We start from the raw sequence: 14,839 nt of genomic DNA on the forward strand, positions 1-14,839 counted from the left end.
TCACAGCTGCATTAAATATTGTTTATTCGGTGAATTATTGCATCATTATACATTCCTTATACAGGTGATACTGTCTAATCCCTTTTGGATCAAAGTGCATACAAAGCCCTTCAACTGCCCTCCACAATGAAAATGTACAGTGAATTTACTTACAAAGTGCACGTCAACATATAGTTAAAGTACAGCGAGAGTGGAACAGGTTTTGAAAAATGGTCCGTGGTCAGTTTTCACCGTCCGCCAAAGCTGCAGTCAAACAACTGCAGCGTGATGCTGGACCAAGGTGAAGGTTTGGTTTCTTATCAGCTCTCTGAAAGTAAACTGAATGAGGACATTTTGGCCCGCAGCCATTTGAAACACACGCTGTGATACGCCGTCCTGCAGTGAGGAGTTAAAACAGTCAAACTGCTGAGTCTGATCCTGAGAAGTTAAAGTGCTAAACTCAGACGAACCTGAAATAACAAAACTGAGAGCTTCACACGAGCTGAACCCAACAGATAGGAGATAAAAAGCTTTGATAGAGTCGAGGTTAAGTCAGTTGTTACAGGCCAGTTCACTGTGACCTGAGAAGCTTCTCACGGTCTAAACCGACAGAAATAAACATCAACAAGCTTCATTACAAGCACATGTATATACAATTAAGTGTAGATTTAAGAGCTCCGACTAGATTATTTACATTTTTTGATTTGATCAGTGTTTTGGTCTAAACATGTCAGAAAAGGAGTTTTCCAAACAAGACGTCCTAAAGTGTCGTATTTCGTCCACAACTCAAAGAAACCAAGAAAATATTCACTTTCAAGAAGCATGAATCAGAGAATTTGTACTTTTTTTCTCTTAATAAATGACTCAATTAATCATTAATCAAAAAAGTTGCTGAATAATTTGATAACAAATTAATCGATTGACCATTGAAGCTCTAGTACACACATAAAATTATCTTTGGAGAACCACACAGTCACGTCAAGTTTGTCCAAATAATCAATGCCTGAGGACCGATGAGATGTGCGGTGTAGCGCTGCAGTGATAAGTCAATTCTTCGCTTATCAATCTCCAGAAAAATGATCAGAAAATATTTTGATAATCCATTGATCATTAAGTAAATACAAATTCAAAATAGTCCCCAGTTCGAGCTTGTTGTTTGTGAGGATTTCCTGCCACCACATTTAAAATCTTAAATTCAAATTGTGGATTGTTGATTGGACAAGACGCTCAGGAGCATATTACACTGTTTTCTGGCGTTTTATGAACAAAACATTTAATCCATTGATTAAGAAAATAATCACCAGACTGATCATTACATGTTGCAGCAGACTTATGACAACATTAACTCAGCTGAGCTGTCAATAGCCTAAATACAAACAAGTTTTCCATTGTTTTAAATAAAATTATAAATTATGTATAAACGATGGATTCAAATTACATTACTAGTGTATATACAGTATTTTTGTGAACTCAGGTTGATGCAAACGTCGCCACTCTGGAGTAATGACGGACGAGGACGAAGGTCACTTGTTGTCTTGGTCGTTTCTTTTCTCTGAGATCCTTAAAAATGAACACGAAACACAGAAGATTAAAACTACAGCGAGTCGCTTTCAATTCAGCTCTTTAATCAGGAGAAACTGTGACGTAAGAGCTCAAATGAACTGACAGCTGCTCTTAAAATAAAACACATCATAATTTTACCATAAAAACAGTTAAAAAAAATCTGTTCAATGATGAATAACGACTGAATTCGAGTCGTCCTTCATCACCTGCTGTGTGTTTCCTCATAGTAGCTGCTCTCCTCCAGCAGCTCCTCTATGATCCCCTGAAAAGGAACATTTGAGCAGGAAATCACTTCACTGGTATCAGACAGATGTTCAATATGACTTGACACGGAAATTAAAAATGAGACAAGAGTTCCAGCAGGAGGAAAACAAACCTGACACCCACCTAAAACATGTCCAGAGAGTTTAAATAGTTGGTAAATATGACAGAAATTATTGAAAGTAATTATTTGATAACAAGTCTTTCATTTCCATGAGCAGTATTGATCTTGTAATGTAACTCGAAGCTGGAAACCGAATCAGTGTGACGTCAATCAATCAATAAAAAAAAAGAACGCAAAAATTCTGATGACCCTCTCAGAGAAACTGACCTGCATCTGCTGATAGGTGACTCCCTCCTTGAGGTTCCCGTCGCCTGTTAGAAGCAGAGAATCAGACGCACATTCATGACGTTAAAATCTAAACATAAAGCGGTGAATTTGCAACACATAAGGCCAAAATCAGCTTGATGAATACCTCGATATATATCACTACATCCCAGATTCTTTGATTTTTTTTATGCGAGAGGAGAGCTGACAAAGATCCTCCAGTATTTTGTGTTGTGTTTTGTGCCTGACGTACAAGGTGAGGCTGAGGTGACGGTGACTCTTACCTGTACTGTCAGCAGCATTGTGGTCTCCTGTGAAGTGGCGGATCAGGGGAAACCAGTCTGAACTGGTCGAACCTGACTCCATCAGCTCCGGAGAAGCCTGGAGGAGCTGCAGCCAAACATGAAGCAGATTCTCATTTTGCTTTGGGACGGTACAAAAGTTAATGGGTGTAATAAAAAAAATAAAAAATGAGACTCTCCAATAATTTCTTTGGACTCTCCTGTTGACTTACAAAGAAAAAAAAAAAGAAATCTCACCAAATATCTCGAAATAATATAACAGAAGTGGGATGAATAACTAAAGGATGAAAGGGATTATATTCCTGAGCTGAATCAAAAATACTGTTTTTCTTCTAACATAAACATGGATTTTAATTACATCAGATAATGCCAAAGAGTTTAACTTAATTTGTGACCGCGTTCCTTAATTTAAGTATGGTTTGGACCAATAATTGATCAAAATCAAAAAGAAAAATAACTTTATGCCAAATGTTTCCTTGTTCCAGCTTCTCACTTGTGAGGTTTCGCCCATTCTTGGAACGTTGGTCAGACAAAACAAGCTCAACTTACATTTGAGAATGTACAAACCTTGCTGAGCTCCACCCTCAGGTTGTATGGATCGCTCCCACAGTGGAACAGAGACTTTTTAAATCTTTCAACAACCCGTCGTTTGATGTTGTGGTGCGGAGCAGGTGGAAGCTGGACGTGAACAAAAGACTTCTCGTTAATCACCGCTGTGCCTCTGAAACCCTCAGAATAACTGGATTTGTATTTGATGAGATGTGTTCAGCATTAAACTGAACTTTAAGAAGATCGAACAGTAGTTGTTTGTATTACTGTACTTGAGTGATGTAAATAATCTTGTGCAGCTGCGTGAGGAGCCTCTGAATGGGATCATCGATCAGCCGAACCTTCTTCTGGGAGACACAGAGCCCTGCTGAACCTTCGGCGACAGCAAAACCATATCACTTATATATATATAAATTCTTTATGAGTCAACAATGAGTGTTACGCATTTCCTTCAGGTTGAGACGGCACCTGGTCTTGATTTAATCTTTGCAGCAGCGTGATCCAAACTGAGAGACGAGACAAAATGAAAATGCAGGTTAATAAACTGTCAGATGTGAACAAATTCAATTTGTCAAGCTTTGTCTGGGTGACCGTGCATCTACAAACGTCTGTCTCTCTTTGCACATAGCTGCTTGTTTCATTACACATCAATACTGATGATAATGTGAGAGTTTTCTTACCCAGATATCATTTGGTCAGGTGTCACACAGGGACTGGACTTTAAACCTTAGAACATGGAAAATAACAGGAGAAAAAAACAGTAGCTTTCTGGCTTTGAAAGACTGCCAGTCCAAACCCCAGACTGCCCCCCTTGTTGACAGTGAACAGGAAAAACGTATTTATCACTGAAACCAGCTTGCTGACTAACCGTAGTGGTTTCCTGTAACGGCCGAGGTGTCGATTTTGGTATCACAAGGTTCAACATCAACATCTGAGGACTCATCTAAAAACAGAAAAACATTTATAATGACTTACACCATGTGATCATTTTCTTTCCCAGTCTGTTAAATTTGTACCTTGACTGATATTCTGCCCCCTGTGGTTTGAACTGGAGGCTGCAGAGGAGCGTGGAGTCGGACATTCAGCATTTAATAAGGATTTTTCCTAAAAATAAAAAAAAAGTGCAGAACGTATGGACAGGACATGAACTAAAAATATCAAGTTTTTTACAACTTTCATATTTAATCGCAAAAATAGTTCTTAGTTGCCTCTTTGGACAGCAACAAATATTATCTTAATATTCTCCAAGGATATCCTTTAAATTGCATTTAACCTGAGGCAGGTCTGAGTGACAGCAGTTCCTCCTGCATGTGTGTCTTTCCAGGAAGTACTTCTGCGCTCGTTTCCTGTCCCTCTCTGCTCTTCTCTCCAGTGCATTCTGGGAAGTGTAGAGGCCGTCCATCAGCCTCATCATGAGGTCGGAGATCCTGGAGCTGACGCCCACAATGTCGGGCCGCTGGTCCGCATCTGGACTCAAACACCTGCCACGACGTCCCGTAACAGAAGAGAGTACTTTAAGTGAGTGACTTTTATATAAAATAAAATGAAAACCAATCAATTGTACAGAAAAGTCTCACCAGCCGATCATGTCTGTGACTCTCTCTGAGAAAGCTCCTTCTTCGATTGGCTCGTACGAGGCCTCGACGATCTACCAGAACAGAATTAGACACAAGAAAAGTAACAGATGGCAGAGAGAAAACTATTTTTACTCCAACGTGTGTGTGTGTGTGTGTGTGTGTGTGTGTTGTGTGTGACCTTGCTTGCCAGCGAAAGCATGTTGCTGCTATAGAAAGGAGGCTGTAATGCAGCCATCTGGTAGAGGATGCAGCCCAAAGCCCAGACATCAGCTTTCTCTCCATACGGCTCGTTCTTCACCACCTCTGGACTAACACACACACACACACACACACACACACACACACACACACCCCGATTTTAGGATATCTTTCTCCCAATGATGTGGATGGCGATTAAAGTTAAAGAACTACTTTCCAACAGATAAGTAGTCCTAATGAAAACCCCTCACCAGGAGTAAAGGATGGTGCCGACCACTGACGTCAGCTTGCTGTTCTCCTGTTTCTGCTTGGCGAGGCCGAAGTCAGCTTCAAGAGAAAGACGGACACAGGTTCCACTTTTGTAATAACACCGGACAGGGAGAGTGATGTGGATGGAGATAATGTGGTGTGTTTAAACCTGTAAGCTACAACTCACTGATTGTGACTTTGTCCTTTTCGCCCAGCATGATGTTGTTTGGAGAGAGGTCGCGGTGGACTATTCTCTTTTCCTTGTGCAGATACCGCAGCGCCAGACACATCTGAGGGACAGGGTACACAGTATACATTATAAATTAAGTTAAAACTTCAGAGGGACTAAGATGTTTCCATTGAGCCAAAATGTGGAAATAATGTACATTCATATTTTAGGTTATTGGCAGTGAGCACACAAACGGACCAGACAGAAATTCCTCAGAACACACTGATCCTTTTGGAAACAATCTCCTGCTGCAGTAATTTCCCACATTTATATATATATATAAAAAGGATTAGAATTATGTTGTTACTTGTATGAAAATATTCCAGATTCTGTCCTCTGTGAACTGCTGCTGCTTCTCCTTCAGAGAGCTGAAATGTTCAGCCAGCGGGACTCCTTCGATCAGCTCCATCACGATGTACAGCCTGTCTCCTGAAATCAACAGCGAGATTCAGCTTTGAATTTTTTTTGTTAAATTTCTCCCCGGAGGCGAAAGGGACCGATGTAAAATAATTATCCTCACCTTCCAAAAATGTCTTGTAATATTTCACGACATTTGGATGTGTCATCTTGAGAGAAAGATCAAATCAACACATAAACAACACAAAAAAAAACCAGCTGCACTAGATCAGACAGATCATAAACGGACTGTCAGTGATTAAAACTGAAACTCTGTGCCTGTTCTTTGATGATCGTGAGCTCTGAGATGATTTTCTCCACGTTACTGTCTCTGGACTTCTTGTCTTTGCCAAATGCCGGGTTGTGGAGGTTCACCTCTTTCAGGGCCAGGAGGTTCTGGCCACTCTGCTTTCGCACCTGTCATCGAGTATATTCATTGGAACCAATGACACTTCATGTGAACCACCCGAAGCATGAGGTCACTCAGAAACAAAATGCAAACGTGCTCCCTTTTTTACCTTAAAGACGCTCCCAAAGGCCCCGGTGCCCAGATGGTCCAGTATTGAGTAACCGTTGATGACTTTAAGGGGAGGTCGGTTCTGGTCCACAGCCTCGATGCTCTCTTTCAGACTGTCGAGCTCTTCTTCCTGCATTACAAAAAACACAACACCCCATCAATTTTCTCACAGAAAATAACTCTCCGTGTCAATTTTATCTTATTTATTAATATTTATTTTAATTTCGCAGCCCGAAACCAGCTGAATGAACAGACGGATCCATTTAGAAGCTGTTCTCTTACACTGTAGAGCGAAACTTTGGTTTGCAGTCCCTCATAGGCCCCGAGGTCCCGTACATAATGTCCAACATCAATAAACAACTCAAAAAGGTCCGTGGGAAAGAGTCTGAAACGGATCAAAGATTGCATAACAGCACTGGAGAACATTCAGAGAGATTTTCCACAACAGATCCAACAGTAGCCACACTGGAACAGTTTATGCATGAGATGAGGTCGAAGTCGCATATGTGTCTTTCTAGAATAAATATTTAAATGTGTGTGTGTATATATCCTGTATAACATCACCTCTTAAACAGATGTCTGTTTCTTTCCATGCTAAAGAGAAACCGGAGGGTCCGAAATGCATAGCACTGCCAATAAACAAACACATTTGTCACTATGTCACTTCCTGGTACATATTTCAGATATAAACCATCTTCATTTACATTATAATGGCATTTAATACTCATATGAAGTCATATACCTGTAAAGACGTGACGTTTGGTCCAGAGTTTTTGGGTAGAATCAACTTTGTGATTATATAGACCCCATTCTCCTGAGAAAAGATCCATTTAATTAATGCATTTTTCAAATGTTTTATATATGTAGATTTGATATGAAGTTGTCCTGCTTGGTGAGCAAAGACTTTTCTTTACCTGCACAATGTGGTGAGCAGATGTGTCATCCAGACTGAGCTCAGTCAGCACTGTACAGCAGGCTGGAAAAGAGATTAAAGAGCAGAGAACTCGTACATGCAATCTGATCCATCTCAGACATCCCAATGAACAGCTGTGAACGTTAACAGCCCACTCCCCAAACGCCAGACAGAACTAACACTGGAAACAGCGATGCCTTTAAACTGTTCAATTCTCTGCAGCTCTAACAAAAAAAAAAAACATGTTTTTTATTTTTTTATGACAAATTAGTTTGTGTCTTTTTCTACAAACTAGAAACAAACAGAACATTCACAACTTCCTCCACAATCACAGAGACGGCATGTCGGCTCTAAGTGGTCTGGATTCTCTCAGTGGCAGGAATAAACTGTTTACATTCTCTCTTACTGATAAGACTCTACTGGGGGTGGAATTCACCGTACAGTATACAACACTAGTAAAACTTTTACTGGCCTGTATCAACATCTTACATAATCAAATCCTTACTGGATCATTTCTAACTCTCAAGAAGCCCTGCAGAAAAAACACATTATTTCGTGAAGCATGTGGTAATTTGTTTGGTCCCTGACCTGACTGCAGGGCCGTCGTGTTGTCCACCTCCTCCTGCGGGCTCAGCTCCTCCCTGATGTGCTGTCTTTGGATACGGCCGGCCGCGTTGGCGCTGGAGAGCGTCTCGATGGACGAGCGGTCAGACACATACTGCCTGTCACTGTGAGAGTTATGTTGTATATCACCGCACTCAATAAAGTACATTCTTAAACTGTTTATTATGTGCTCAAATTAAAGTAGAAAATCCTGCATGCAACACATCTTTAAATGTTATGTAGTCTGATAGAATGGTTCCTGTATTGTCCTGGACAAATATGCTAATACATAAATGGATTAAACGAAAACAGCAGCACTTTTCTGTCATTTGTTTTGGCCTTAAAATGCAGCTTTATTACTTGAATGTTGTGTGATGCTAGTGACTCATGTGTTATAATGTTGGAGGGTTTATCTGAATGTGTTTCAGATGAGAAAAAATGCCAGAAAGCTCATGAAGCTCACCTACTTATCAACATCCTGCTGATACATCACAGTTCATGTTTTGGTATGGGGCAACATAAATCTTTTCACTTCACAAACACTCTAAGATACTTCAGCGATTTAGTGTTTTACTTCCATGAAGTTGGGAGACTGAGAGGTGTGCTGACTTTTATATGGGTCAAGCTCTTCTTCTTTTTAGTGACTCTTTAAATCACTTCAGTGTGGACATAAAAGTACCTGCTGTAGCTTCAAACAGTGAATATTCAGGGAAACAAACGGACAGGTGAGTAATGTTAACAAAGGTAAAAGGTTTTGGTTGAAAGATAAGTCAGTGAACAGAGAGGCAGTTTTACCTTTAACTACATCAAGTCACACAATATTAGATTTTTTTAAAATCTCCTCAAAAGCACTTCGAGAACCTTCAAGATATTTGCTTCTGTCATCCAGTCCCACCAATTACAGTAATCCAGGTCTTAGTTATTCTAAGTGCTGCATCGAAGTCAACTACACTTGTTTCAGTTTCTTAAAGACGTCTCACCTCCCATCCAAGAGGCTTCTTCAGACCTGAAGAGACGTGAAAGGTCTTCAAGAAACTGAAACAAGTCCAGCTGCCTTTGATACAGCACAGCGTATTTTTGACCAAATGCCTTCATATCGATATTCCAACATTATTGTAAGGCCGTCTATAACACACAGATGTCACAAAGTATTAACACAATGAGATCTTTGAGTAGAACAATCAGGTAAGTTTCAAAATGATGTCACTTTACTGTGATGCAGCCTTCAAAACCAGCAAAGGACAACTCATATGATATATGAAGATATAACAACTGTCACAATATATTAGATTACAATATTAATAGAGATTTATTGCCCAGCTCTACTAATATTTTAAATACAGGGTTCGTACACATTTTTCAAGGTCAAATTCAAGCACTTTTCAAGCACTTTTAAGGGGCATTTTCAAGATTTTCCAGCACCTTTTTGCTGGGGTAAAATACGTATCTACAGGAATATATATACTCATGATTTTTTCTTATCACAATTATGTACATTGCATTATGCTGTAAACATCTAAAATTATGTTTCATAATAGCAAAAACTTCAGAAATTAATTATCCAGTCTGATCCCAATTTTGTGGAAGACAGAGTTATAATGTCAAGCACTTTCAAGCACTTAAACTAAAATCCAAGTACTTTTCAGACCTTGAAAGCACAACATTGAAATTCAAGCACTTTCAAGGATTTCAAGCACCCGTACGAACCCTGTAAATAACACAATTGAATGTATTTGATTTGACAGAAATTTCATATAAGATTTCATTCTTCTGTCTCACAAACCTGTTGAGCAGCCGGAGAAGCTGCTGCACCCCGCCCCAGCTCCTGATCTCCGTCCTGGTGTCGGGGTCCTCGCAGAGCTGGACCAGGACCCAGGCGACGCTCCACAGCAGCTTCAGGTGCTGCCCGTACAGCAGGCTGAGCAGCACCGGGAGACCCTCCAGCTCCCTCACCTGGTCTCTCACCTGCCACACCGGGGACAGGAGCCTCAGCAGCTCCGCACTCAGTCTGGAAGGAAAACATCAGGTTCAGTCCGGCCTTGCTTCCCTCCATGTGTTTACTGTGTTTGCTGATAATTCATTTGTTAAAATCTGTCTGTGTTCTTATATAAGATAAAACAATATAAGGAGAGATGAGATAAGCTAAGAAAAGATGCAATTATTTGTCTAGTTTTTATTTAAATGGATGACGGTGCCCCTTCTTAGACATAATATGTTGTCTGACAGTTATGTACTCATCAACAAGGAAGTGTTTTCCAACCTCTTTGACAGGAGGTCGTATTCCTGCAGTATCATGAGCAGGTTCTCCACTATAGGCAGCTCTCCAATCTCCTCCTTGCATTCTGGGCTGCAGAGGAGGAAAGGAAATCTTGCAACGGATGAAATCCTAAATGTGTTTAATGCACTAGATGAAGTATTTGCTTACCTCTCAGCCAAAGTGTTGAGCGCCAGCAGGGCTCCCAGCAGGACGCTGCTATCCGTGGTGGAGAGGAGCTTCACCAGGGTCTATAAATAGTTTATTTCAATAGAGACCAGAATCTTTTCCACAAAGTTCAATAAATTATGAAGATTTTTTTAATAATAAACCGAGAGCAGGGACCATCATGCTACAGGAAAAGTGTGACCTAATATTGTCAGAAATTTGAAGACTTTGTAATCATTTGCAAATATTCGCACCCTGGAAGCTGCAAGGTTTATTATCGACCATGCCAGCAACACAACTGACATTCTGGCTATTCCTAGCAACCATAACAGCTACAGCAGAGCTTTAAATGTACATTTTCATGTGGATGACACTGCAAGAGACGTTGTTAATTTGTGAAAAGGTGTATCCTCAGTAGAATCCAGTGTTTAGGATGGATTTAATAGTAATCTATCAGTTAGATTATGAGACATCTTCTTACGTTTCCACTTGTTAGTGGTCATGAATGTGGAAAAGGTTTATCCTCTTGGGAGCAGGAATGTTCTCAATAAATCCACGGCAATCTGTGCATGAACTTTTTACAGTTCTAGTTTAATTTCATTAATGTTGGTAATGGTGGGAAGTAAGGACGCCAAATCCACCAGCCTCCATTTGCAGAAGTGTAATTCTATGATTGTAAAAGACACAAACTTGCCTAAACTGTCTTGGTTCATTTATCCACTGTTTCATTAATCACCATGTTTCTGCAAATGGAGTCTGGTGGCTTCAGCGAGCGGCTGTTTCTGCTTAAAGAAAGAGGTGTATCTCTGTAGGGATCCTTTCCATGCTGTCAGACACTTTGAGTAACAATTTGAGGCTGTCAGTGGCAAAAACAAGTGGTAAATCAAACAATAGTTGGAGCTGAATAGAAAAACTATACAGGAGAAAAACAAAAATATTCTCCATTTAAAATGTAAAAAATTGTATTACGTATTGGCATTACGTTCAGCTCAGACATGATTTGAATACCACATAATCACAGATAACCTTATCACAACCTCTCACTCACCCGGTGAGCGCCGCTCTCTGTGACCCAGACCCTCTGATTCTCAACGGCAGACAGCTTCTGAAACATGTCTGCAGAGCAATCAGCAAACACAGCGCTGATGAGGACGTACTCGGGGCTCGTATCACGAGTTTCATGATATTGTCATCGGTTTACTCACAGGTCATTGTGACCAGCTTCTGCACCGCAAACGCCTGCTCACCACAAGATATGTACATGGCAGTGACAGACTCCAGATACTGAGAGAGGAACAGAGCAGCGGTGAGGATGACATGCGGAAAAATCACAGAGCAAAGCCTGTTAAGGCATGTGAGGAAATCTTAGAAAGCATTTACCCTGGCTAGTAAACTGACACCTTGGAGTTGATGGAGGATCTTCTAAAAGGAAGCAGTTAAAAGAGGCATTTACACATTGGAAGCATTCATACAGTCAAAGTTACAAATGATAGTTGTTTTTTCACATTGTACCTGATGGTGGGGATCTCTGATCAATAATCGTAGGCAGATCAGAACTCTGAGGACATTCTCAGGTGGTGCATGGTCAATCCATTCACTACACAAGGAGTACATAGTGTTAGTCATGTCAGCCTTGTGATAGATAGATAGATAGATAGATAGATAGATAGATAGATAGATAGATAGATAGATAGATAGATAGATAGATAGACTTTATTGATCCCAAGCTGGGAAATTACGGTGTAGCAGCAGCATTACACAGAGACAATAACATCACAATGAAATAAGAGGAACAACCTAGACATATTAAATAGCAATAGAAACAAAAAGAAGTAATATATACAAAATAATGTACAAAATGTAAAAAATGTACAGAATGTAAGAAATGTACAAGAAATATTTACAAATGTATAAATAAATGTATAAATAAGCAGAGTGACTGTAGTGCAAGATACAATGTGTGGGACAAGAGAAGAAATCTGAATGCATTTACAGCATATTTTACCTGCAGAGTCGGTTCTTGACCAAAGACGTGAGGATGTCAGAGAACAGTGTATGCAGCGGGTGGCTGCTGAAACATCTTTGGTCTTTATACGTGATGCTGAAAAATGAACAAATCTATAATAAAGTGCTAAATGGTCTTATTGGACTTATCTGATCTTCAAAGAAACAGTTTATCTTAAACATCAACTTCTGTGTTCTATTGAGTGTGAGACAGTCCGTTATTTATCTCAGAAGACTTGTCCACTATAATACAGGTTGAATGATGGGTGTAGAATATAGATGCTCTCCTCTCCACTACCATGCTCTGGTCACATACTGAATACGAAAATGGCTAAATATCGAACAGAAATGAATCTATAGCACAGAATATCTGTCAAGAAAAAATCTATACATACATCTGTCCTGGTCTTGTTTGTCTATTCATGAGTATGGTTGATCACTTAGGCCCCCTGGTGCCTAACATTCACATTCAGGTCAGAAACCCGGCGTCATCTACGAACCAGCTTATAAATTTGACAATGATTTAACACGGCTGTGAAAGGATTCTTCTTCCAACTAAGACTCAAACTGTACCTCTTATTTAATGACCTGAAGATGCCCCTTTCAGCTGGATTACTGCAATGCTCTTTATTTGGGATTTAGCCTGTCATCCGTGTCTCGCCTGCAGCTGGTGCAGAATGCGGCTGCTAGAAAACTGACTCTTTACCAGGAAGAGAGACAGCATCAAGTTTAGGACTGAGTTTAAGGGTTTATAATTTGTTTTTAAAGCTTTTTACAGCCCTCAGTTGAGGCTCGGGGGAAAGGGTGATTGTGCATTCACAGCGGACGCCCCAAAGCTCCGGAACAATCTACCATTTTCAATCACATGTTCCCCTCTGCAGACACTTTTAGGGCTGAAGTTAAATTTATTTGTTTTCTTAAACGAGAACAAGAGTGTTGTTAAGGTCTCATGTTTTTCTTGTTACCCCTCTTGCTCTTATTTATCCTTGTATGCAATAGTATTTTTATGTTATCAGTACTGCTTTTTGTTTTTACCTTGTCATGCTATTTATCAATGTTATTTAATTATACAGCACTTACAGCCGTGGACACTGTCGTATGTGCTTTATAAATAGACTTGATTTGACTTGATCTGATTTTTTATTTTGCCCAAATTTGTTAACAATTGAGTCCTTTGGCATCCCTGAAAAAAAGCAACATCTAAAATGTATATGTATTAAAGTGAGATATAGGTGAAAAATTTATTGTTTGTATGCGTAGAAAATCTCAGATATAATTTTCCCCCAAATAACAGAGTCCCAGTAACATATACACACTTTTATGCACTCAAAGAAAGCCAAGATGATTGTTAGTGCAGGAAATATGTGAGGTAATTAAGTAAATATTTGACTTTTAGATACACATGCAATTATTCTTTGGACATTTTAACTTCACTAGTTGATGGAAAGGCTTAAATGGAGCTTCGATACAGCTTCATAGTGAGTTTTGTGTCCCTAAGAACTGAATTTAAGTTTCAGATGACATTTTATTGTTTTTTTTATTGGATATATTTCACTATATCTGTTTTGACTTGCTGTACTTGCTTTATGTCTTTTTTTAAGTGTTATTCCGTGCACCAAAACACAAAAGCAAATTCCTCATGTGAAAACAAATGACAGAAAATTGATTGAAAACCTGAATTTTTCCAGTTCAGACACTTCACTGTTGATGTCGCTCTCACTCCTGTGTCTGCTGGTGTCTTTAGGAGGATGTGGGCCTGATCTGTTGGCCCCACCGCTGCGTGCTTTACTATGACTCAACACTGCCGCCTGCAACACAGAGAGTCTCAAACCACAACATACACTGTACACAGATATGAAGAAATATGAGCTGCTTTGTTATCAAAATGTCTAGACACATAGTCTCAGAGTGGCGTCATTTGTTGCTGTTCACCTCTTGTTTTGGGCTGCTTTTGGCAAGCAGGGACTGAAGCCTCCTGAGATCATGAGATGCCCTAGAAGAAGTCGATGAGAAAAAAAAAAAAAGTCTTATCAGGTGATTTGTTTTGGGCATATCAGGAGAACACATTTGAAGTTTGGGAACATAACCTTGAGGAGGAGATGACCCCAGCTTACTTGCTCTGGGTTCCTCTGGATCTCAGGGGCAACTTTTCTCCTTGTCTCACTTTTCTAACTGAATTGGACATTTTCAGCCTCCCCCCTTTGTTTCCATGAGTGACCTGTGGCTCAACTTTAGACATTTCAGGCACATTATGACAGTTAGCTTGCTTTCAGTAACTCAGGCATACAAACATAGTTAGCTTCTGCTAGCTAGACTAACTTATTTATGTTTGGCTGAAGGAAGCAGGTAAACTGAACTGAACTTGTTTGTCAAGTCAAACGTCTCTTACCTTCAGTCTCCAACTGGCAGTAATAGTTATTTTGGACGGCTAAATATGAATGTAGCTTCATTAAATATCCTCAGTCGAGTATATAGGTTAGTTTTTATTCTTGGAACAGCAGACGCCCCTACATTAGCAAATAAGAAAACACAATGCTCAGTTTCACAGCATGTTCAACCAATCCAAGTAAGCAGTATTAGAGAGTCGTGGTTGCTATGGAAGCAACGGACGCTATTCGCATTCCGTCGTCGAGCGTTTAAACACTAAGATGTCTTTTGACTCACAAACACAAACACACATACATATTGTAAATTAACTGTAATAATTCAACTAAACGTGAGGAAATGGACAGGAATTTAATTAATCAAC

At 39.8% G+C, this 14,839-nt stretch overlaps 1 protein-coding gene across 3 annotated transcripts; it reads right to left on the reverse strand.

The window, feature by feature from the left end:
- Nucleotides 1-7: 7 nt before the first annotated feature.
- On the reverse strand, nt 8-14,674 carry nek10 (NIMA-related kinase 10). 3 transcript variants are annotated; one of them, XM_030393222.1, is made up of 36 exons: nt 14,480-14,674; nt 14,205-14,319; nt 14,023-14,083; nt 13,765-13,898; nt 12,092-12,187; nt 11,599-11,683; nt 11,467-11,505; nt 11,292-11,370; nt 11,135-11,202; nt 10,090-10,169; nt 9,925-10,011; nt 9,448-9,672; nt 7,650-7,789; nt 7,063-7,124; nt 6,891-6,962; nt 6,713-6,777; nt 6,431-6,533; nt 6,150-6,278; nt 5,911-6,048; nt 5,756-5,801; nt 5,543-5,664; nt 5,194-5,296; nt 5,009-5,084; nt 4,738-4,867; nt 4,560-4,630; nt 4,256-4,463; nt 3,999-4,086; nt 3,851-3,925; nt 3,663-3,708; nt 3,451-3,488; nt 3,255-3,355; nt 3,001-3,111; nt 2,416-2,521; nt 2,135-2,178; nt 1,749-1,804; nt 8-1,539 (listed from the first exon to the last, which is right to left on the reverse strand). In XM_030393222.1, the coding sequence occupies exons 1-36, from the start codon at nt 14,538-14,540 to the stop codon at nt 1,503-1,505; spliced, it is 3,297 nt and encodes a 1,098-aa protein (XP_030249082.1). In that variant the 5' UTR covers nt 14,541-14,674; the 3' UTR covers nt 8-1,502. The 3 variants fall into 3 exon arrangements, with proteins under 3 accessions (XP_030249082.1, XP_030249081.1, XP_030249084.1); XM_030393221.1 differs by having other exon boundaries at nt 11,467-11,508; XM_030393224.1 differs by lacking the exon at nt 5,911-6,048 and having other exon boundaries at nt 11,467-11,508.
- Between the last annotated feature and the right edge of the window lie 165 nt (nt 14,675-14,839).

This window comes from Sparus aurata, chromosome 17 (genome assembly GCF_900880675.1).
Source record: "Sparus aurata chromosome 17, fSpaAur1.1, whole genome shotgun sequence".
Lineage (NCBI taxonomy): Eukaryota > Metazoa > Chordata > Actinopteri > Spariformes > Sparidae > Sparus > Sparus aurata.

What these genes read in the sequence shown, in the direction of transcription:
- nek10 (XM_030393221.1), bottom strand. Translation starts at nt 14,540, where the DNA reads ATGAAGCTACATTCATATTTAGCCGTCCAAAATAACTATTACTGCCAG. An exon ending in CAAACGTCACGTCTTTACAG is followed by an intron (nt 6,778 to 6,890) that starts GTATATGACTTC and finishes GTTTATTGGCAG; the next exon opens with TGCTATGCATTTCGGACCCT. An exon ending in CAATGCTGCTGACAGTACAG is followed by an intron (nt 2,179 to 2,415) that starts GTAAGAGTCACC and finishes TGCTTCTAACAG; the next exon opens with GCGACGGGAACCTCAAGGAG.